This window comes from Stigmatopora nigra, chromosome 15 (genome assembly GCF_051989575.1).
Source record: "Stigmatopora nigra isolate UIUO_SnigA chromosome 15, RoL_Snig_1.1, whole genome shotgun sequence".
In the NCBI taxonomy this organism is placed as follows: Eukaryota; Metazoa; Chordata; class Actinopteri; order Syngnathiformes; family Syngnathidae; genus Stigmatopora; species Stigmatopora nigra.
In genome coordinates, this window is record NC_135522.1 from 2,073,055 (window position 1) to 2,092,940 (window position 19,886).

A 19,886-nucleotide genomic window follows, 5' to 3' on the forward strand; every position below is an offset into this window, starting at 1 on the left:
TAAAGCGCAAACACGTTAGCGTTAGCCGTTTATCGACGTTAGCCGCCAGTTTGGAATTTGCTGAATTCTAGCTACAAATGCAAAGCATTTGTCGTAAAATGTAGGTGTCAAAGTGGCGGCCCGGGGGCCAAATCTGGCCCGCCGCATCATTTTGTGCGGCCCGGGAAAGTAAATTATGAGTGCAGATTTTCTGTTTTAGGATTAAATTAAAATGAAGAGATAGATTTATATCAAATTTCCTGATTTTACCCCTTTTAAATCAATAATTGTCATTTTTTAATCATTTTTTCTGTTTTTAGTTCAAAAATCATTGTGTAAAATCTTAAAATATATCAAAAAAGCTAAAATATATATTTTTTTAGATCTATAAAAACTGGACTTTTAATCCAGTTCTTTTTATGCAAAGCATTTTTCATAAGACGGGTATCAAAGCTGCGGCCCGGGGGTCAAATCTGGCCCGCCGCATCATGTTCCAAAATACCTCCTCTTCAGCATTCATTCTACTTTTTTAAAATTATTATTATTATTATTTTTACTAGAGCACTCATACAGCCTTTTCCAAATAACACACAAAAACACACATACCCACAAAACAAAGGATGCCATGATTGTTGTTATTTTATTCATACCTTTCTGCCAATTGGGTCCTCCTATAGATGTTGTTTATGGCGTATATTATGACAGCTGGTCTGACATCGACCTTGAATTATTTCAGTTTTTTTATTTGTTATTGTCAGGAAAATATCTCCCTATGCGCCACAGTATGAAAAATACAAAAGACAACGTCTCTCTTCCGTAGAAAACAGTCAAAGTTCACCAAAATTCACGTTATTGTCATTAAGCAACTTATGAATAATAATAAATGTAGCAAAAATTGGTGTGTATAGCATAATATTTCACAAAAATAAATCTAATAACAAACTGGAGAGCTTTGAGCAACTGCACCCATGCGTACCGCCATCTTGGCTCTTGAACAATATTAACATTGTGTAGTCACATTACATTAATATGTATTGTGCTTTTTACTAAATAAATCAACCCTATTTTAGTCAAAATTAAAATGTATCCACAGTTTGATTAGCTGAAAGTAATGCCTAAATATTTTCGCAAATCTGGTCCTATTATCATCAATTTTCAGGCATCGGAAATCATTTTTAAAAGTATGTAATTTATTAATAAATGTAAAAAAATTGCAGTCAAACTTGATTGGGTGTTTACAAATAAAAAGGATTTGATGCTTTTAACTAGTAAATGCTACACAAAAAATAGCATAATTGAGCAAAAATAATAATAATAATAAAAAGTACACAGTACAAATGAAAATACTTTAAAAAATCGACTTTGCGTTGCGTTTTATGTGTAATTTTCCTCTATTTTCAAGGTAGTTAGAAATGAATTGTGACAAGACAAATGACTTAATAGCGAGCCTCTATTAGGGAGGTGGTCCGATTAGGACAAACAAGGAAGGGGGATTAGGTATTTAATAAGGATAAAGTACTAGGATTTTACCCGCGACTTGGTTTTGAACCCCCCCTGGATCACCACATGCCCACGAAAGCACGTCAGCAAAGTCTTATTTCACGCCATTGATTCGTAGCTTACATCATTCGTAAGTGTGTGGGTGTGTGGATATGTTTTTTTTTCAAATGCATGACATTTTTAATAGCCCCCAGTCAGGTAAGTTTTATTTGAAACCGCGTACCTGCAGCATAGAAATGTTACCTTTACATGCCATTTTTTTGACATCTGGTTAGCCGCTAGCCGTTAGCAAGTGAGGAAAGTTCAGAAAGGGCTTCAGGGATGTGAGTATTATGCTTTTTGATATAGTTTTTGGCAGTTTAAAGGTGTTTTTTTTGAAAAATTGCGTTGAAATATCAGGAATTTAGGAATGTCTTTTGTTACCATGACAACGCAGGGGAGTCTGAGTGTTGTCCGTAGTTTTTATCTGACTGAATTGTGTATAAAAGGCGTGCATTCAAATCCGGTTTGCACCAAAAACATTGGTCAAGGATGGTCTATTTCAGCTCAGGTGTAAAAAATTTAATATTTACTCAGCTTTTGTAAATATGACGTCTATTGTCATCAATGGTGGAAGGAATAAAGGCCTCTGAGAAGTCAAATAATACTAAGTATAGCATTTTTTTAGATATTGTTTAGTTAATTTAAGTTATTGCTGATGCAAGCACATCATAGACCAAAAAATTTGTATGCAAGCCATTAAAAAACGCATATTTATGTTATATGGCCCCTAAATTAAATAGCAATAAATTGCGAAAAAGCAGAAATGTTATGCATAAAGCAAGAAAAGGACTTGGCTTTTATGTAAATGGTTCATCACTGCCCCCCTGTGGATTGTAATGGTAGTGGCTGTATAACAGTACCTGCAGGATAAGAATTCCAGTCATTAATCATATCATTTATTCCTTCAACGTTTTATTTGACTTTATTTTACTTGTACTTCAAGTTATATTATATATATTATGTTATACCGATCATTTTATTAAAAAAAATAATGTTTAGTCAAATTGAACACTGGATTATAAGTCGCGCTGACTATTTTGTAAAAAATTTAAGACTTAAGTGCGCCTTATAGTTGTGAAAATATGGTAAATATCCATGTTTGAATGTCTAGCTCCATCTAGTGCTGAAGCTGAATAGTGCAACAGAATTTAGGTTGAACTGAAGCTTCTTTTGCGACTAATATTTTCATAATTAACTAAAAACTTCTAAAAAACTGATTACACACTCTTATTTAAATGTTTTTTGTTGATTTAAATGTTTTTATTTAAATGTTTTTGTTGATTTAAATGTTTTTGTTGATTTAAATGTTTTTGTTGATTTAAATGTTTTTGTTGATTTAAATGTTTTTGTTGATTTAAATGTTTTTTGTGTTGATTTAAATGTTTTTTGTGTTGATTTAAATGTTTTTTGTGTTGATTTTTGTTGACACAACAGGGCCAAGCGGACTTATTGAAGCACGCCAAAAGCGAAGCCATGGATACCCTTCGCCAAATCCACTACGCGGCTCAGTCGTGCGGCCTGAGCAAAAACGGGGCGTCGTCCCCTCAACCTCAATGCCACGCCCACCCGCTGCAACCCCCGCTACCGTCACCCTCGCAAGCCCAAACCCGGACCGGGTCTCCTTGTCCACTCCCACTGCTTCAGAGTCACCCCAAACCGCCCGCTTACACGCCCCCGCCACCCCTCCCGCCGAACCTCCACTTCCAGCCGCAACGGGCAACCGCGCCCCTGGACTCCATTACAGAGAAGGAGGGGCTTAGCGAGGATCCAGTGGGAGGAGCCTGCTGACCCGCGGCCTGTGCCCGTGGAGACGAACGGCCGACGGAGCGTGCAAATCAAGCGGGGAAAAGTCCGGATGGGATGAAGATGAGGAAGATGAAGGGTCGTCGCAGTAGAAGCGAGACAAGAGTGTGAAGGTTAGATTCCCCGAGAAAGCAGATGATGATGTCAAATTTTTGTTTCATTTCATAATACTTCATTTTAAAAAATGTTTCTATTGCCGAGTAGGTCGACACAGTTGGAACATTCCCACTCAAAAACATTATTTTTGGTGGTTAGCATGGTGGCTCGCAGTTCTGGGGTCAAGGGTTCGATGCCAGGTAAGATTTCATAATACAACATTTAAAAAAAAAACTTTCTATTGTTGAGTAGGTCGACACAGTTGGAAAATTTCCACACAAAAAAAACAATTTTTGGTGGTTTGCATAGTGGCTCGCAGTTCTGGGGTCAAGGGTTCGATGCCAGGTAAGATTTCATAATACAACATTTAAAAAAAAAACTTTCTATTGTTGAGTAGGTCGACACACTTGGAAAATTTCCACACACATTTTTTTTTGGGGTGGTTAGCATGGTGGCTCGCAGTTCTGGGGTCAAGGGTTCGATGCCAGGTAAGTCCTAAACTGTGTGGATTTTGCTTGTTCCTCCCATAGGCTTGCGTGGGTCTTTATCTTGGTCCTGCATAACAAAAAACATCCATGCTAGGCTAATTTTATGCTAAATCGTGGCTAATTGTATGCTAAATTTCCCCTAGCTATCATCAGTATTGGCTGTTTGTCTCCTCGTGCCCTGTGATTGGCCGGCCACTGATTCAGGGTGTCCACTTCATGGTGCCCTTACTTAGCTGGGCTAGGCTCTAGCACCCCCCACGACCCTATTGAGGATAAAGTGGTTCCAAATTTAGAGAAAAAACCTGGATTCAAATTTAGTTTAAGCCTTTTTTTCACCAAAAATGGCTAAAAAACGGCATTATGTGGGATTAAATTGACGTTTTTGACACAGTTTATATTGGAATGAATTGTTGTCTTCTGCTTTCTCGGGGGTAACATCCCATTTCCACCCCCGCCAACGTTCTGTTGTCATTCAACTCTGCGGGTACAGGCTTCAGGCTTGGCCTCCTACATTTTTATTCCTTCATATTTTTTGATTCATTTTTTTCTGTATAACTCCAATTTAGAAGTTTTCCCAATCATTCCAAAGGAGTTCATTTTTGGACATCCTGGATTCATTCCACTTTAAAAATCATGTCACATGACGTGATTCCACACAAGCTTTGGTGAACTGTGATGTGAAATTCTGTAAAAAAAAAACAATAACGAGTTTTCTGTAGAAATGTTGTAAATGTTGATATAGTTGGGGTTTTTAACTTTTAATTTGGCATCATGTGATGGTTTGGACAGTTGCCATTTAAAGGGACTGGAATGAGGGATTCGTACTGTAACACCAGGGTTTAAAAAATAACAAAAATAGTATATATATATATACTATAAATATATATATATAAATATATATATATATAGATATATGAAGCCATGTGTACCATTTCAAGGTGAATGTGGATTCTGTAAAAGCTCTTTGAAGAGACCCATTAAAAGTGGCGTCACTGTTTATAACTGGTGTCAAAGTGGCGGCCCGGGGGCCAAATGTGGCCCGCCGCATCATTTTGTGCGGCCCGAAAAAGTAAATCATATGTGCCGACTTTGTTTTAGGATCAAATTATAATGAAGAGTATAGATGTATATTAAATTTCCTTATTTTCCCCTTTTAAATCAATAATTGTCATTTTTTTAATCCATTTTTTCTGTGTTTTTAGTTCAAAAATCATTTGGTAACAATATATGAAAAAAGCTAATATAAACCTTGTTTTAGATCTATAAAAAACGGAATATTCAGGGATTTTAATCAATTTATTTAAAAAAAATCTAAATATTTTTAGTTCAAAAATAATTTTATAAAATCTAAAAATATACAAAAAATAGCTCAAACAAACAGATTTTAAATTCACTTTTGGGAGCAACAAACTGACTTTGGATCATTTATGAAGGACAAAACCTCCAAAAGAACAAACAATAACTCGACATAATGATATTTCATTCCAAGGCCACAAAAAAAAAAAAAAAAAATGGCATCTATATATAGCGTACATTCTCACATTATGCATGAAAATGGGCTTCATATTAATGAAAGGGCAAGTTGATATTTGTATATTAGAAGCTTAATGAGGCCGACGCCTTCACGACTATCCATGATGGCATGTGTTAATAAGATAGTAGTCAACAGTCACAAAGACATACCTGCATCAGAAGCAAGAGTCCTGGAGATGAATTTAATCTAATTAATGGCAGAGCTTTAAAAAAAAAATAGCAAAAAATGACCCAAACGACGTCACGCCGCAAAAGCTATATAAACCAAAACCCGCAGGTCCACGGAACAATCCAGAAGATGATTTGGTTCAACCCTAAAGTGAAGATGTTGGCTGGCTCCGATTTATCATACAAGGTAATTGAAAATCCTCCATTTTTTTTCAATATTGGTTCTGCCTGTTTTAGCACATTTATTCGGGATTTTCCATAAATTGCTGTTTTATTATTAATTTAATGTCTTTTCTTCATCAGTATATGTTTGTTATACCACATTGTATAGACTATAAAGTGCACTATCAACTTTTAACAGCATTATCTAGTTTAGTGGTAGTAGTGGTTCACTACGGCTTACTGGCAACCTGTCGAGGGTGCCTTTTTGTATTGGATTGGATAACTTTACATATATACATATATACATATACATTATATACATGCATGTACATGCATATACATGCATATACATGCATATACATGCATATACATGCATATACATGCATATACATGCATATACATGCATATATATACATATACGTACATATATACATACGCATATATATGCACATTTATACATACATACACATACATACACATAGATGTACATGTATGCATAAGGTAGGTCTTAACACTCAGCCATTTGTTTTTTTTAAAAAGGCTGCCCAATTTTTTGGCCCAAATACTTGAATTTGAACAGGAATTGACATTGACTACTATGTGCATTCTGCAGCAAAATGTTTCAGTGCTGGTCTTGGCGCTGGTGCTGCTGTCCCAGGAGGTTGGCTGCAACCCCCACAGCACACCCATTGAGTGCTGCAGACAGCCGGCGCGCACCTGTCGTCTGCACCCGTTTCTGTGTCGCCCGCACGGGTCGGCCGATGCATCCGCCGGTATCCTGACTTTGGGCAAGCGCACGGAGATCGAGGGCGCCTTTGACAGTCGTCTCCAGCGGCTCCTGCACGTGTCGCGGAACCACGCCTCGGGCATCCTCACCATGGGCAGGAGGGCGCAGGTTCCCTGGGGGCCACCTTCGGATGCCGTGCCCTCACCTGTCTAACGGGTCACGCCCAGGGGCGGACTCACTATTTTCCCCGCAGACCCCTGAGAGTTCCGAGGCCCCCCGAGCGAGGCCCAAAAACGGACAAATAAAGTTTTCTTCAAGTTAAGACAAACGGTATTATTTCATTCCTAAATTGCGTGTTAGATAGAAAATGTAGCAGAACTCTTTTTGCATAATGAGAGATTCATAAACAAAAAGATTCCAACAGCAAAATATATATATATTTTTTTATTATTCTTTAGTATTTTTTTTACAGATAGTATGTCAGAACGGGATTGCAAGTGGACCCAAAGACACAGGTTTGAGACCCCTTTGCAATATGAATGTAATAGATATTTTTAAGGAAAAAAATATTGGTGCATGAAAGAATTTAAACTGTTTTCTTAATGTGTTTATATCTCAAAGAAGACCAAAGGGTATACGGAAACTAACTATAGAAGACCAGTTCCTTTCCGGTGAACAATTTGTGTCGGACACAGTTTGTTTACTATTATTATTTTTCATAAATATTAACTTTAATTTATAAAATGTCTTGCGGACAACTTTAAAATGCAACTGTTACAATTTATGATAGACAATACAGGATTGAAAAGTTATGATAGCAAAGCGTCTTTTCGGAAATTATAATTAGGCGGAACTTATAGTTGCAACTGTTTTTTTCCGGTTTCCAAACTACGCCGGACACATTTCGACGACACTCACCTGTTACAATTGCAGGCAGTGATTTAACTCCAACATCTATTCCTGTTTGCTTCGTCATTTAGCGAAAAATATATAGCCTTTTTTGTATTTAAACAGTATTTATTTGCAATGGTAAATCCAAGCGAAGGGACCACCGACGGTCTAAATGTAAAGGAAGAAGAGAAAATGTCCGAAACAATTCCTGCTCCTGATGATGAGGACGAACAAGATGCCGAAGCTTTAACACATGCTGAAGTTTTAGATATATTTGAAGAAGGACTCGCCCGTCTCGTGCAAGATCCTTTACTCTGCGATCTTCCTATTCAGGTACTTTATTATACCTTTGGACGTCTAGCTTAATTAATGGCAGCAAATATGTATGCATGAATTAAAGGTAAAGCGTAGTATTTCATTAGTTCATTTTACTTTGACGAATCTGCTGATCAGAAACAGTTAGCATTGTTAGCTATCAAATGTGTTTTATGTAATGCGTTTGTTTGCAGGTGACTTTGGAGGAAATTAATTCCCAGATTGCACTAGAATACGGACAAGCCATGACTGTGAAGGTTTTAAAAGCGGACGGAGAAATTATGCGTAAGTCTTTTGTTGGTTTTTCTAACTTTTTTCCCTTCTGAAAAATATATAACTATTTTTTTTTATTGTATGTGGTTGTGATATAGCTATCGTGGTGGTGCAGGACGCCAGCGTGTTAGACTTGAAGAAAGCCATCCGCAGATTCGTCACACTCAAACAACAACGTGAAAATGGCCTGAAGAACATCAGCTGGTAAAATAAATAATAATAATAATTAAAAATGCTCACAAGAGTAATTTTCAAAGATGTGTAATGTTCCTAGGAAGTATGTTTGGAGGAATTACACTTTAATGTTCCAAGGAGAGAAGTTAGAAGATGACCGATTAAGGCTGAAAGAGTAAGTAAATAAACAGTCATTTATTATATTTTTTTTATTTATTCCAAATGTGATATTTTTTTATGCAGTTATGGGATCAGAAACAGAGACGAAGTGACATTCACTAAGAAGCTCAGGAAGAAGTGAACATTTTTCTCCCTTTAGCATTTTTTCTGGATATTTCAGAGATTATATTTATTTGTCGTTCTATAAAGTATTTTTCTTTGTTAAAGTCAATTTTCCATATCTTCCGCCAACATTTCCAATTACTTAGAAGAGTCTAAATAAGCAAAAATGAGCAAAATTCAAATGCATAAACCCTAATGTCTGCCATTGATGCTTATTGACGTCCAATTCATTTTGGCATCATCTGTTAAAATGGTGTAGCTCGTCACCACGCCCAAATATCGCCTTGTCTTTGGGAGGAGTCGGACAGATAAGGCTGTCTTGTTCGCTGAGTCATATTGACGTATGGGCAAAAGTGTACACACCCCCCTTCAAAAGCATTTATTTATTTTTCTACTATTATGCATTGAGCAACAACAATGAATCGGTCGCTAGCTATTGTGTCATCCAGCTAGCTTAGCATACATTTTTGGGAGGATATGGGGAGAAACTGGAGTACCCGGAAAAAACCCATAAGACATGTAAATAAATGGCATACAGAAAGGTCCAAACCTACCTTGGGATCGAATCCGCGGTCTGAGAACTGTGAGGCGGATATTTTAACCACTCACCACTGTGCCAAACTGAGTATTTGTATTATGATTTTTTTGTAGTGGTTTGGTTTTAATATAAGACCGTTAAAATGTAATTTCTTTTTTTTTTTTTTACTGGATATAATTTGCTTTTTTTTAGCTGAACAACTATCCATATATTGTTATCTTAGGAAAGCATTTGCAGTATTTTTTTAAGTGTAGTGTCGTTTTAACGGTTCCACCCTGAGCAGCTGCAACGTTGATAAGAAACACTGAACATAAGACAAGTTAAAATCGACTATTTTTAGATGAATGATTCAAACTAAATCAGTTGAGAATGGCAGTTTTAATCCTTTTTTTTGTTGCTAACTCAAAAGTTCTTTCTTTTTTTGTAGCCAAGAATGGCAAAAGGCAGGTTAGTTAGACCTTAACTTGAAAATGGAAAAGCGTCAAAATATATTAAGAATAAAAAAGGGGCATTGAAGAAATTCTAGTGCGTTTAAGTTCAATTTTAATTGCCAAATCATTTAATTCAACATTCGCAGTAGCATCCATATTACTTTTCATATTTTTTATCACAAATCTTCCATTTTTTTCTCTTTTATGGTGATGGCCCTCTCAAAAAGTACATTTTCAGGGATAAAAAGTGCATGCAAAAATAAATAACACACTAACTACGTTTTTTTTGCGGATAATATAGACCAGACTTGGTCACAATAATCAAAAAACTTTATTATTACCACACACTTTATTAAAAATACCTAAGTAGTCACCAGAATAAGTAGTAAACCTAGACAATTGTTTTCCTGATGACAAAAAAAAATATTTTTTTAGTGAAAATGTCAAAGAAAAAATGAGTCATTTCATTCAGTTTCTGCCAAAATTTCAAATATAGAAAAAGCAGCCAAGAGACGATTCCCCGCCTCTAAAGGGGGTGTTGCCTTCCCTCACAATGAGCAGATATTAGGTTATCTACCGCGATGGGCTATCTAGACCAGGGCGCGACCGCTCTTTTCCACCCTATAAAAAGCCACCGCGGCCCTCCGTCGGCATCACAGTCTTAACCAACAAGCAAAGATGACCAGCCTCACCGCTAAGGACAAAGCCACCGTCGTCGCCTTCTGGGAGAAGGTGGCCCCCAAGACCGAGGAGATCGGCATGGACGCCCTGGCCAGGTCAGGACCAAACAAGGCCGCCATCTTTTCAAATCTTCTCCTGCCTTGCTCAAATGTAGTTGTTTTTTTTTCGCTTCTCAGGCTTCTGACGGTCTATCCCCAGACCAAAACCTACTTCTCCCACTGGAAGGACTTGAAACCCGGCTCCGCCGATGTCAGGAAGCACGGAAGGAACATCATGAACGGCGTGGGCGAAGCCGTCGCAAAGGTGGCCGACCTTAAGGCTGGACTCCTGTCCCTCAGCGAGTTGCACGCTTTCACCCTCAGAGTGGATCCCGCCAACTTTAAGGTATTGGATTGAACTTTTTCCACATTGAATTTGATGGCAGCCATTGATATGGGAGCCCTTATGAATGGTTAGCATTGGAAAACGAGGAGTTTAATATGAATCAAGATTTTATTTTATTTGCAGTTTTTTAATTTTTTTGGCAGTTTTTCAAATTTTTTGCAGTTTTTCAATTTTTTATTTTATTTTTAACGTTTTTGATTTCAACCCAAAAATTTGGTCAGAAGAATTTACTTTATGTTGACAGTTATTGAGATAAATACAGATGTAGTTATTGGTGACAGCATCAATGCAATATCATCAAAATATTAAATATGCAACTATAAGAGGTAGTAAATATTGGATTTTTTTTTAGGGAAAACCTATGCTGAGCAGTTTTTTTTAGTTTTTGTTATTTTTTTTATGTAAAATCCAATTTTGACAGGGAAAAATGCTAATTTTGCACATCTTTGTTAGCGAATTTAATATCGGCATGAAGAATTATGAAATCAATTAAATATTAAAAATTATTACCACTGGGGTTAATATAGCGACAAAAAATAACTTCAAGTCTAAATTGTCATTAGTGAGAAAAATAACCTTTTAGAGCGTACCAAAGTTTGGTATTCAATAATTTAAAGAATAAATCCATAAAAGTTTTTATAATCATAAAAAATTTTAACAATCAAATACATTTTGAGGGCCTGCTTTATTCCACCAATTCAGAAAATAACTCAACAAATGCTAACAATGGTTTCAGTCACCATTGAAACTTTGACTAAAATATCCGCTGTAAAAAATGATGGCATGTTTCTAAAAGTAACATGGCAATAAAAAAATGTAGTCACATCAACAATTGAGACACTTTGCTCTTTTTCGCAGATTTTCAGCCACTGCATTCTGGTGGTTTTGGCCATCACTTTCCCCACCGAGTTCACCCCCGAGGTGCACGTGGCCATTGACAAGTTCCTGGCCGCCGTGTCTCTGGCTCTGGCCGAGAAATACAGATAAATGGCTAAAAATCAAGTCCTAGGCAGCAACAGTGACATGTCTCTCCTGTGTGCTTGTCTTTAATAAATGCAGAATTGAAAAAAAGCCACAAAACTCTTGCATGTCTTTTTTTCCCACCTAAAACAAGCAAAAATAGGATTTAAAAACATATTTAAAAATCCAAAACCTCGTCAATAAACCAACCTTTATTATTTAGTTGTAGTAGTTGTAGTAGTCGTAGTAGTTGTATTTGTATAAGTAGTGTATTAGTAGTAGTATTTGTATTAGTAGTAGTATTTGTATTAGTAGTAGTATTTGTATTAGTAGTATTAGTAGTAGTATTTGTATTAGTAGTAGTATTTGTATTAGTAGTATTAGTAGTAGTATTTGTATTAGTAGTATTAGTAGTAGTATTTGTATTAGTAGTATTTGTATTAGTAGTCTTAGTAGTAGTATTTGTATTAGTAGTCTTAGTAGTAGTATTTGTATTAGTATTATAATACAATTACATTTGTAAATTGCACAAAAATAATCATAAGTCAGTGGTCATTGTTGCATGTGCCTGTCACTTTAAGAGGGGGCGGGGCCTCCATCGACCAGGTGTTCCTTGATTGATTGAGATTGATTGTTCAGGAGGACTCTCATGTTTCAACATCACTGGTAGGCCACTCTCTTATTTAAATGTTTATTTATTAGTCTATAATCGAACTTTTTGGACACTTTGTTTATTTTATATGTTTTACTTGATGCTACATGCTATTTTGTTTGCGAATTATCTCATTAGATGCTTTCAGAACCATCTGTAAATGTTTGATGGAGTCGTATTCATGCCATGTGGACAAAATATCTAGAGTTAAAATGTATTATCATCACATGGATACTTATAGTTACATCTAATTGTTGCCACATGGTTTGTCCGATTGGTCTCGAGCGTGTAGAGTCCGATCTTGCTCGCGGGGGTGATTTTCCTGACTTAGTAGTTCATTCATATATGCTATATACAGAATTAAATGTCATAAAATACCCATATTTTTCTAAACTAAATCATATTATCAATTAAAAATCCTTACGGGTGTATATCCTTTATCCTCTGCCAAGAACAATTCATATTTAGAGAAAAACTGAGGCCCTATTTGCCAATCTAAACTCTTTTTCTGCCACAGAAAAGTGGATTTTACGTCTATTCACGTCAATGGCTGCCAGTTACTTAACAAACTCTTTAAAAAAATATGACGTATCAGAAAAGAAGCTGTTTTTAGCAATAGCCGTTAGCCTCAAATACTCATGACGACAACTTCTTGTAACGTGGGCGTCCGGAATGCCAATGTGCTGACATGATGCCTCAAGATGGCGGCGATGAGACCTTGTAACCTAAATGCGTTCGCCTAAATTTGGCCTGAGTGGTCGCCAGCTGCTAGCTAGTCGTTTTTTGACAGCTGCTCCATTGGCATTTGTTCAAGATGACTATAAAAATCTTTATGGCTGGGCTTGTTCTGCCTGACACCCTCTTTGTACAATCAAATATTTTTAGGGTTTGGACGGGGGTGCCGGAAAACTTGAATTTTGTGTTCATCAAATGCGTTTTTGGGGGATCTAAGTATTCTTAATTTAAATGGATTTGACGTTTGTTGCCGTCAATGGCATCCAATAGACTTTGTAAAAATGTTTACATTGTTCAATGATCTTTTAGAGCATTCCTCGAAAATGACAATGTCTTGAAATATTTTTAGAAGAATATCAAGCTCAGGGGCGGAGCTTGAAAATATTTTGGGGGCGGGGCCTAGTATATATTGAATTTTTTGCTAAATTTGAACATATTTAGATTTTAATTCAAAGGTTTTTTTATCCATTTTATACCAAAATATGAACACATAGGTATAAAAAAATAGAAATCAATATTTTTAGAAGAATATCAAGCTCAGGGGCGGAGCTAGAAAATATTTTGGGGGCGGGGCCTAGCATATAATGATTTTTTTTTTGCTAAATTTGTACATATTTAGATTTTAATTCAAAGGTTTTTTATCCATTTTATACCAAAATAGGAACACATAGGTATAAAAAAATAGAAATCAATATTTTTTGTTGATTTTCCCTGATATATTTTTTTTTAGCAAAACGCTAAAAAGTATTTTTTTTATTGTTTTGATGGACTTTGTTTGATTGCGCTTGACAAATCAGTAAATTAATTCAACATTAGTGTCATCATATGGCAGATTTTGGCTATTTCTGTGTTGCGTGTGGGGGTGCCGGAGCCTATCTCAGCCAAAAACAACTAAATTGGATGCTAACCAATGACAGGGCATAATTAAATGGAGTTTTTTTACATTTATATACATTTTTTATTGCTTAATGGCCACTGTGATAGCAAGTCTGTCTTTTTTGGGGGGGTCATTGCCCCCTATTTTGGGGTGTCCACCTACAAGCCTGCTTAAAAACCCCTCACTTCCAGTCAAGTACAAATAATCCTTCTTTTCCGGATGACGTGAGCGTCTTGGAGTCCAACAAAAGTCAACAACATGACTTTTCTTCTGTGGTGACTCAACCCAAAGACAAACAAGACGTCCCCATGAGCCTTCTGATCACGTCCAGGGTCTCCCTCCCCTCGGCCCTGACCTCACCATCCATAAATAGCACGAGGGGGGAGAAAAGGGGAGTCGGGAGGGGAAGTATATTAAGGCCGGGAGAGCCCGGGTGAGCCAGAAAGAAGAAGAAGTGGAGTTTCCGGAGGCCATGTCACGACACGCAGCTCTCAGTAGCCTCTTTGGCGACGACCCCTTCTTCAACCAGGGGGAGCTCTTGTGGCCGCTTTCCAAACTGCGCCAGGATCTCTTTGAGCGCAAAGACCAGAAGACTGAAGGGTTCTTTGAGGGGAAATCTGGCCTCTTGGATTCGGCGCTCATGCCTGCTGCCTTCCTCAGGTATGGAGGGAATGATAGTGGAATGGAGATGGATTAGAAATGGGATGGTTTTGAGTATGGGGGTCGAAACGGGTGGTTCTGGGGGAGAAATCTGGTCCGTTGGGTCATTTTGAGTGGTCCGGGGATGGAAATTATGATTGGTGACTTTTTTGTTTTAGGATTAAATTACAATGAAGGTTATAAATGGATATAATTTTCTCCTTTTTGGATCAATAATTGCAATTTTTTTATCATTTTTTGTGTTTAAGTTCAAAAAGGTTTTTGTCAAATCTAAACTTAAATATATAAAAGTATTTCCACTTTTATATTGAACATAATTTTTTAAAAAGTTTTGTTTTGAAATGAAAAATAAATAATTAAAAAGTTTTCTCTTAGTAAGAAAAAATAAGCTCAAATAAATATTGTCTTACATCTATTTTCAAAAAAATGGATATTTAGGGCTTTTTAATTCAGTTCTTTTGATGCAGATTTTTTTTCAAATATCTAAATATTACATCAAAAATGTTTTGACACCCCATAGATGATAAAAATAATCCAAAAAACGGTGATAGATGTCCAATTAATTTTCTTAATTTCTTTGCCGGTCCACACAAACTGACCAGTTGGACCAAATCTAGCCCCCGGGCCTCGAGTTTGACACCCACATATTTCCTAGAGATGAATTCAATGACTAAAAAGAACGCATGAATTGAGAGCTAAACTTAGTCAAATTACAAGATGGCCGAACCCCAAAACAAACCGATTTTCTCAAACACGTTCAGAATGGGCGAACGCCAGGAAGATGAAGACAAAGAAGATCCCCCCCGAGCGTCCTCGCCACACGACGACCTCTTGGTGACCCTGGACGCCCGCGGTTACGCCCCCGGTGACATCAGCGTCAAACTAGAAGGTCGCAACTTATTGGTGATGGCCAGCAAGGAGGCGGGCGCCCAAGATGCCCGTTCCTGCTCCTCCGCCACATCCCGGGCCTCCTTCGCCTCCTCGGCCGCCTCCCGGGTGGGCTTCAAGCAAAATATCCGACTTTCTCCTCACCTGGATCTGTCGGGGCTCTCCTGTTCGCTCATGGATGACGGCCAGTTGAGGATCCACGCCCCAGTTGCCAGGAAGCAAATCACACAGGAGTCTTCGGGGGAGGAGGAGCCTCGGGAACCGAAGAGGGAGGAGCTAGAAGAAGATGCTCCTCCTCTTTTCAGGACTTCTCTGGAGTTCCCTGTCACCAAGGAGAAGACAGAGGACACACACAGGCATAAAAAGCTCACTTAAGACAAGAGGAGATGTAAAAATACACTTAAAGTTGTTTTTTTGTTGCACTATTTTTTGTTTTGCATGACTTTTGTTACTTTGTGACATTAAAATTATGAATGGACTTAAAATTTGGAGACATTGGTAAGGTTTTTTTTGTGTGTGGTATAAAGTTGGCCGCCAGGGGGAAACTGAACTTTTGTTGTTGTTGTCATGGATAGGCGTAGTAATGTATTTATATTTTTATTTTAACTTGATCTAAAGAGACACAAGAAAATTAATGTATATTACAACAACTTTTTTAGAAGAAAAATATATATCTTAATGTTGTTTTTATGTTATTACTTTTTTCTTCTAAAAATTTGACTTTATGATACTATTACCACATCATGACAAAAAAATCCAACGTCTTTAGGCATATTTATCTTTTTATTTTTAACATAGTATGTTATTTTTCTTGTAAACATCACATTTTTTCTCTCAAAAATGTTTTGGAATCAACATTTACAACTCTTTTATTGCCTTTAATGACATTGTGAAAACGTCTTGGCTGAAATTATAAAATGTATTCCCCATTTATCCTTTTTAGGAATTACATGAACAACTGTTCTTTTAAAAACTCTTAAATGTGTTTGCATCTTAAGCAGAAAAAAATATGCTTATCAGGGTATACATTTATTTTTAAAGTGCAGTGCAATTAAGCTGATAAGAAGCTGCCATGTTTGTCTGCCAACTATTTACGTAGTACTTTAACCATTTTTGTTAATATTTCAAACTTTTCATCAAACTTTTTAAGGATAAAAATGCTCTTGATAAATCCAATTTCCGATCAAATAATTAATTTATAATCTAATAAAGTGGTTGAAGTGTGCTGTACCAATTGGAAGCCATCCAATTGGCACTCATCATCCCATGGGTGTGCCCATGCCCCTTTTGCCCCCCAATCTATAAAAGCACCATTTTTGCCACCTATCGGGGCATTCAACTTTTAGCAAAGATGAGTCTCAGCACCAAGGACAAAGACACAGTCAAGGCCTTCTGGGCCGTGGCCAAAGCCAAGGCTGACATTATTGGAAGCGATGCTCTGTCCAGGTAAAATTGCCTTCAGCTTTTTTGTGTCTTGTTGTCTTTGTTGTAGCATCCTACACGTGTCTTGTTGTCTTTGAGGTGACTTCCTACATGTGTCTTGTTGTCTTTGATGTGGCTTCCTACATGTGTCTTGTTGTCTTTGATGTGGCTTCCTACACTGTCTTGTTGTCTTTGATGTGGCTTCCCACGCGTGTATTATTGTCTTTGATGTGGCTTGCTATATGTGTCTTGTTGTCTTTGATGTGGCTTCCTACACGTGTCTTGTTGTCTTTGATGTGGCTTCATACATGTGTCTTGTTGTCTTTGATGTGGGTTCATACACGTGTCTTGTTGTCTTTGATGTGGCTTCCTACACGTGTTTTGTTGTCTTTATTGTGGCTTCCTACATGTGTCTTGTTGTCTTTGATGTAACTTCCTGCACGTGTCTTTTCCTCTTTGATATGGCTGCCTACACGTGTCTTGTTGTCTTTGATGTGGCTTCCTACATGTATCTTGTTGTCTTTGATGTGGCTTGCTACATGTGTTGGGTTTGTTTTTGTTGTCGCTTCGTACACGTGTCTTGTTGTCTTTGTTATGACTTTGATGTGGATTGGCCTCGGCAGAATGATCTTCGTGTACCCCCAAACCAAGACCTACTTCTCCCACTGGAAGGACTTGAGCCTCAACTCGGCTCCGGTCAAGAAGCACGGCAGGGTGATCATGGCCGGCGTGGGCGAGGCCATCGGTAAAATTGACGACTTGACCGGCGGCCTCTCGAGCCTCAGCGAGCTTCACGCCTTCAAATTGAGAGTGGATCCCGCCAATTTCAAGGTTGGTGAAGAAGATAGTTAAACTTTACGTCTTTGGAAGTGCCATTTTGTTTTTGGGGCTTTCATTGACGACAGTAAATGTCCGATTCCAAGTTCAAATGGATGCATTTATTTTAAAAATAATTGATTACCATTTTCCATACATTCCAGATTCTGGGTCACTGCATTCTGGTGGTGATGGCCATGACCTTCCCCACGGAATTCACCCCTGAGGTGCATGTTAGCGTAGATAAATTCTTGGCCGCGCTAACTCTTGCCATTAGCGAGAAGTACAGATAAATCAAGTAGGCCAAGCCCACAGTGTTCAATTCATGTATCAATTCATGCTCTCTGTGGGGCTAAAATTTCAATAAAGGGTCTAAAACCAAAACAATTGTGTTCTGTGTCTTTAATGGAGTCGTATTGATCAAGAGAAGTTGTTGTGGGTCTTTTCTGTTATTCACATTGATGTTTTATCTTGTTATTGTATTCAATGTGCCTACAAAGAGTTGATTCATCTCTAAAAAAAATATATAAAACGTTATTGTATTTTGTATATCATTTTGTATCATTATCTTCACAGACTTCCAACTTAAATTAGGAGATTAGCTGTACATGCTAATGCTAATTGTGTCTTTTTTAGCTCAAACCGGCATGATAGATTGTTGGGAAGAAAGGTAAGGTTAATAAATATCCATAACAAATATTCATAACAACTTTAACAAAAAGGTAAGAAAAAAAATTATTTAGGAAGCATATAACTAAGAATAAAGTTTCATTTAAGACAGCCAAATCTGTCTCATTTAAAAAAACAGGGATTTGTTGCCCTCTAGTGCCGGTTGCAGGTATATATACATAATTTTTGTTTCATACTATTTTATCAATATATAAATATCTATTCACAAAAATATGTTCTGAACCGCTTATCCTCACAAGGGTTGCAGTGATGCTTGTGTTTAACGTTGTTCATTATATATTGATTTAATTATTATTTTTTATTTTTTTTACAGTGGCGGTGGGTGGCGTGCCCTATCTACACATAGCCGCGCCACTTGGATGCCATCCAGCGGGCCCTCATCAGATGGTGGGTGTGTCCGCACCCCTTTGCCACACCAAATATAAAGGCCCAATTTCGCATTAGTCGGGACATTCAACTTTCAGCAAAGATGAGTCTCACCGAGAAGGACAAAGCCACGGTCAAGAACTTCTGGGCTCTGGCCTCCAAGAGGCGCGACCTCATTGGAAGCGAAGCCCTGTCCAGGTAAATATCAGCAAATCACCTTCAGCTTTATGTGTCTTGTTCTCTTTGATGTGGCTACCTACATGTGTCTTGTTGTCTTTGATGTGGCTTCCTACACGTGTCTTGTTGTCTTTGATGTGGATTCCTACACATGTCTTTTCATCTTTGTTGTGACTTACTACACGTGTCTTGTTGTCTTTGATGTGGATTCCTACACGTGTCTTGTTGTCTTTGATGTGGTTTCCTATATGTGTCTTGTTGTCTTTGTTGTAGCTTCATACTCGTGTCTTGTTGTCTTTGATGTGGTTTCCTACACGTGTCTTGTTGTCTTTGATGTGACTTCCTATGTGTCTTGTTGTCTTTGTTGTAGCTTCATACTCGTGTCTTGTTGTCTTTGATGTGGTTTCCTACACGTGTCTTGTTGTCTTTGATGTGACTTCCTACACGTGTCTTGTTGTCTTTGATGTGGCTTCCTACACGTGTCTTGTTGTCTTTGATGTGGTTTCCTATATGTGTCTTGTTGTTTTTGTTGTGGCTTCCTACACGTGTCTTGTTGTCTTTGATGTGGATTCCTACACGTGTCTTGTCGTCTTTGACGCTGTTTTTTTCTCGGCAGGATGATCTTCGTCTACCCTCAGACCAAGACCTACTTCTCCCACTGGAAAGATCTGAGTCTGGGATCCGCTCCCATCAAGAAGCACGGCAAAGTCATCATGGCAGGCGTGGGCGAAGCCATCGGTAAAATCGACAACTTGACCGTCGGCCTGCTGGGCCTCAGCGAGCTGCACGCTTTCACTTTGAGAGTGGACCCCAGCAATTTCAAGGTGGGCACTTTACACAAACAAGTCCCATTATAGGTGACAGATATGTGTGTGTAAAGCAATGTTTAATCTGGCGTTGCAGGTTCTGGGCCACTGCATCCTGGTTGTGATGGCCATGTTGTTCCCCAACGAATTCACCCCAGAGGTGCACGTGAGCATGGATAAGTTCTTGGCTGCCCTGACTCTCGCTATCAGCGACAAGTACAGATAAACAGCACAAAATGACACCCGAGGAGGAAACCATGTTGACAACCCTGTGGTTGTTATCAATTCCCTCAGTCTGTCGGGCACAAATGTAATAAAAGAACAAAAGCAGTCAAAAATGTGTCAAGATTTTTCCTTTCCAGGTCGTGGA

At 37.9% G+C, this 19,886-nt stretch overlaps 6 protein-coding genes across 7 annotated transcripts in view; all 6 read left to right on the forward strand.

Moving 5' to 3' along the window:
• Nucleotides 1–3,845, forward strand: part of LOC144208595 (inactive phospholipase C-like protein 2) — a 43,081-nt gene extending 39,236 nt beyond the window's left edge. The window contains exon 6 of the mRNA XM_077734524.1: nucleotides 2,956–3,845. Coding sequence (XP_077590650.1) covers nucleotides 2,956–3,309 — 354 coding nt within the window. The 3' untranslated portion in view covers nucleotides 3,310–3,845. The remainder of the gene's footprint in view (nucleotides 1–2,955) is intronic.
• A 3,564-nt stretch (nucleotides 3,846–7,409) lies between these two features.
• On the forward strand, nucleotides 7,410–9,133 carry snrnp25 (small nuclear ribonucleoprotein 25). The gene is made up of 5 exons (XM_077734727.1): nucleotides 7,410–7,722; nucleotides 7,899–7,989; nucleotides 8,076–8,181; nucleotides 8,252–8,326; nucleotides 8,395–9,133. Exons 1-5 carry the CDS (start codon nucleotides 7,525–7,527, stop codon nucleotides 8,450–8,452), a joined length of 528 nt encoding a protein of 175 aa, XP_077590853.1. The 5' UTR covers nucleotides 7,410–7,524; the 3' UTR covers nucleotides 8,453–9,133.
• An 876-nt stretch (nucleotides 9,134–10,009) lies between these two features.
• LOC144208730 (hemoglobin embryonic subunit alpha-like) lies at nucleotides 10,010–11,547 on the forward strand. Its single transcript, XM_077734728.1, has 3 exons — nucleotides 10,010–10,178; nucleotides 10,260–10,467; nucleotides 11,326–11,547. Exons 1-3 carry the CDS (start codon nucleotides 10,081–10,083, stop codon nucleotides 11,452–11,454), a joined length of 435 nt encoding a protein of 144 aa, XP_077590854.1. The 5' UTR covers nucleotides 10,010–10,080; the 3' UTR covers nucleotides 11,455–11,547.
• A 476-nt stretch (nucleotides 11,548–12,023) lies between these two features.
• hspb9 (heat shock protein, alpha-crystallin-related, 9) lies at nucleotides 12,024–15,915 on the forward strand. Of its 2 annotated transcripts, XM_077734162.1 has the most exons (3): nucleotides 12,024–12,093; nucleotides 14,221–14,351; nucleotides 15,113–15,915. In XM_077734162.1, exons 2-3 carry the CDS (start codon nucleotides 14,332–14,334, stop codon nucleotides 15,612–15,614), a joined length of 522 nt encoding a protein of 173 aa, XP_077590288.1. In that variant the 5' UTR covers nucleotides 12,024–12,093; nucleotides 14,221–14,331; the 3' UTR covers nucleotides 15,615–15,915. The 2 variants fall into 2 exon arrangements, with proteins under 2 accessions (XP_077590288.1, XP_077590287.1); XM_077734161.1 differs by lacking the exon at nucleotides 12,024–12,093 and having other exon boundaries at nucleotides 13,870–14,351; nucleotides 15,113–15,909.
• Nucleotides 15,916–16,527: 612 nt separating this feature from the next.
• LOC144208901 (hemoglobin embryonic subunit alpha-like) lies at nucleotides 16,528–17,864 on the forward strand. Its single transcript, XM_077734977.1, has 3 exons — nucleotides 16,528–16,685; nucleotides 17,285–17,492; nucleotides 17,642–17,864. The coding sequence occupies exons 1-3, from the start codon at nucleotides 16,591–16,593 to the stop codon at nucleotides 17,768–17,770; spliced, it is 432 nt and encodes a 143-aa protein (XP_077591103.1). The 5' UTR covers nucleotides 16,528–16,590; the 3' UTR covers nucleotides 17,771–17,864.
• A 700-nt stretch (nucleotides 17,865–18,564) lies between these two features.
• Nucleotides 18,565–19,854, forward strand: LOC144208363 (hemoglobin embryonic subunit alpha-like). The gene is made up of 3 exons (XM_077734163.1): nucleotides 18,565–18,731; nucleotides 19,327–19,534; nucleotides 19,614–19,854. The coding sequence occupies exons 1-3, from the start codon at nucleotides 18,637–18,639 to the stop codon at nucleotides 19,740–19,742; spliced, it is 432 nt and encodes a 143-aa protein (XP_077590289.1). The 5' UTR covers nucleotides 18,565–18,636; the 3' UTR covers nucleotides 19,743–19,854.
• Nucleotides 19,855–19,886: the final 32 nt, after the last annotated feature.

Excerpts from the sequence above, each read along its gene's own strand:
- snrnp25 (XM_077734727.1), top strand. The coding sequence starts at position 7,525 with ATGGTAAATCCAAGCGAAGGGACCACCGACGGTCTAAATGTAAAGGAA. Across the intron at positions 7,723-7,898 it reads TCTGCGATCTTCCTATTCAG|GTGACTTTGGAGGAAATTAA; the intron begins GTACTTTATTAT and ends GTTTGTTTGCAG. Across the intron at positions 8,182-8,251 it reads GGCCTGAAGAACATCAGCTG|GAAGTATGTTTGGAGGAATT; the intron begins GTAAAATAAATA and ends TAATGTTCCTAG.
- LOC144208363 (XM_077734163.1), top strand. The coding sequence starts at position 18,637 with ATGAGTCTCACCGAGAAGGACAAAGCCACGGTCAAGAACTTCTGGGCT. Across the intron at positions 18,732-19,326 it reads GGAAGCGAAGCCCTGTCCAG|GATGATCTTCGTCTACCCTC; the intron begins GTAAATATCAGC and ends TTTTCTCGGCAG. Across the intron at positions 19,535-19,613 it reads TGGACCCCAGCAATTTCAAG|GTTCTGGGCCACTGCATCCT; the intron begins GTGGGCACTTTA and ends CTGGCGTTGCAG.
- hspb9 (XM_077734161.1), top strand. The coding sequence starts at position 14,164 with ATGTCACGACACGCAGCTCTCAGTAGCCTCTTTGGCGACGACCCCTTC. Across the intron at positions 14,352-15,112 it reads ATGCCTGCTGCCTTCCTCAG|AATGGGCGAACGCCAGGAAG; the intron begins GTATGGAGGGAA and ends AAACACGTTCAG.
- LOC144208901 (XM_077734977.1), top strand. The coding sequence starts at position 16,591 with ATGAGTCTCAGCACCAAGGACAAAGACACAGTCAAGGCCTTCTGGGCC. Across the intron at positions 16,686-17,284 it reads GGAAGCGATGCTCTGTCCAG|AATGATCTTCGTGTACCCCC; the intron begins GTAAAATTGCCT and ends TGGCCTCGGCAG. Across the intron at positions 17,493-17,641 it reads TGGATCCCGCCAATTTCAAG|ATTCTGGGTCACTGCATTCT; the intron begins GTTGGTGAAGAA and ends CATACATTCCAG.
- LOC144208730 (XM_077734728.1), top strand. The coding sequence starts at position 10,081 with ATGACCAGCCTCACCGCTAAGGACAAAGCCACCGTCGTCGCCTTCTGG. Across the intron at positions 10,179-10,259 it reads GGCATGGACGCCCTGGCCAG|GCTTCTGACGGTCTATCCCC; the intron begins GTCAGGACCAAA and ends TTCGCTTCTCAG. Across the intron at positions 10,468-11,325 it reads TGGATCCCGCCAACTTTAAG|ATTTTCAGCCACTGCATTCT; the intron begins GTATTGGATTGA and ends TCTTTTTCGCAG.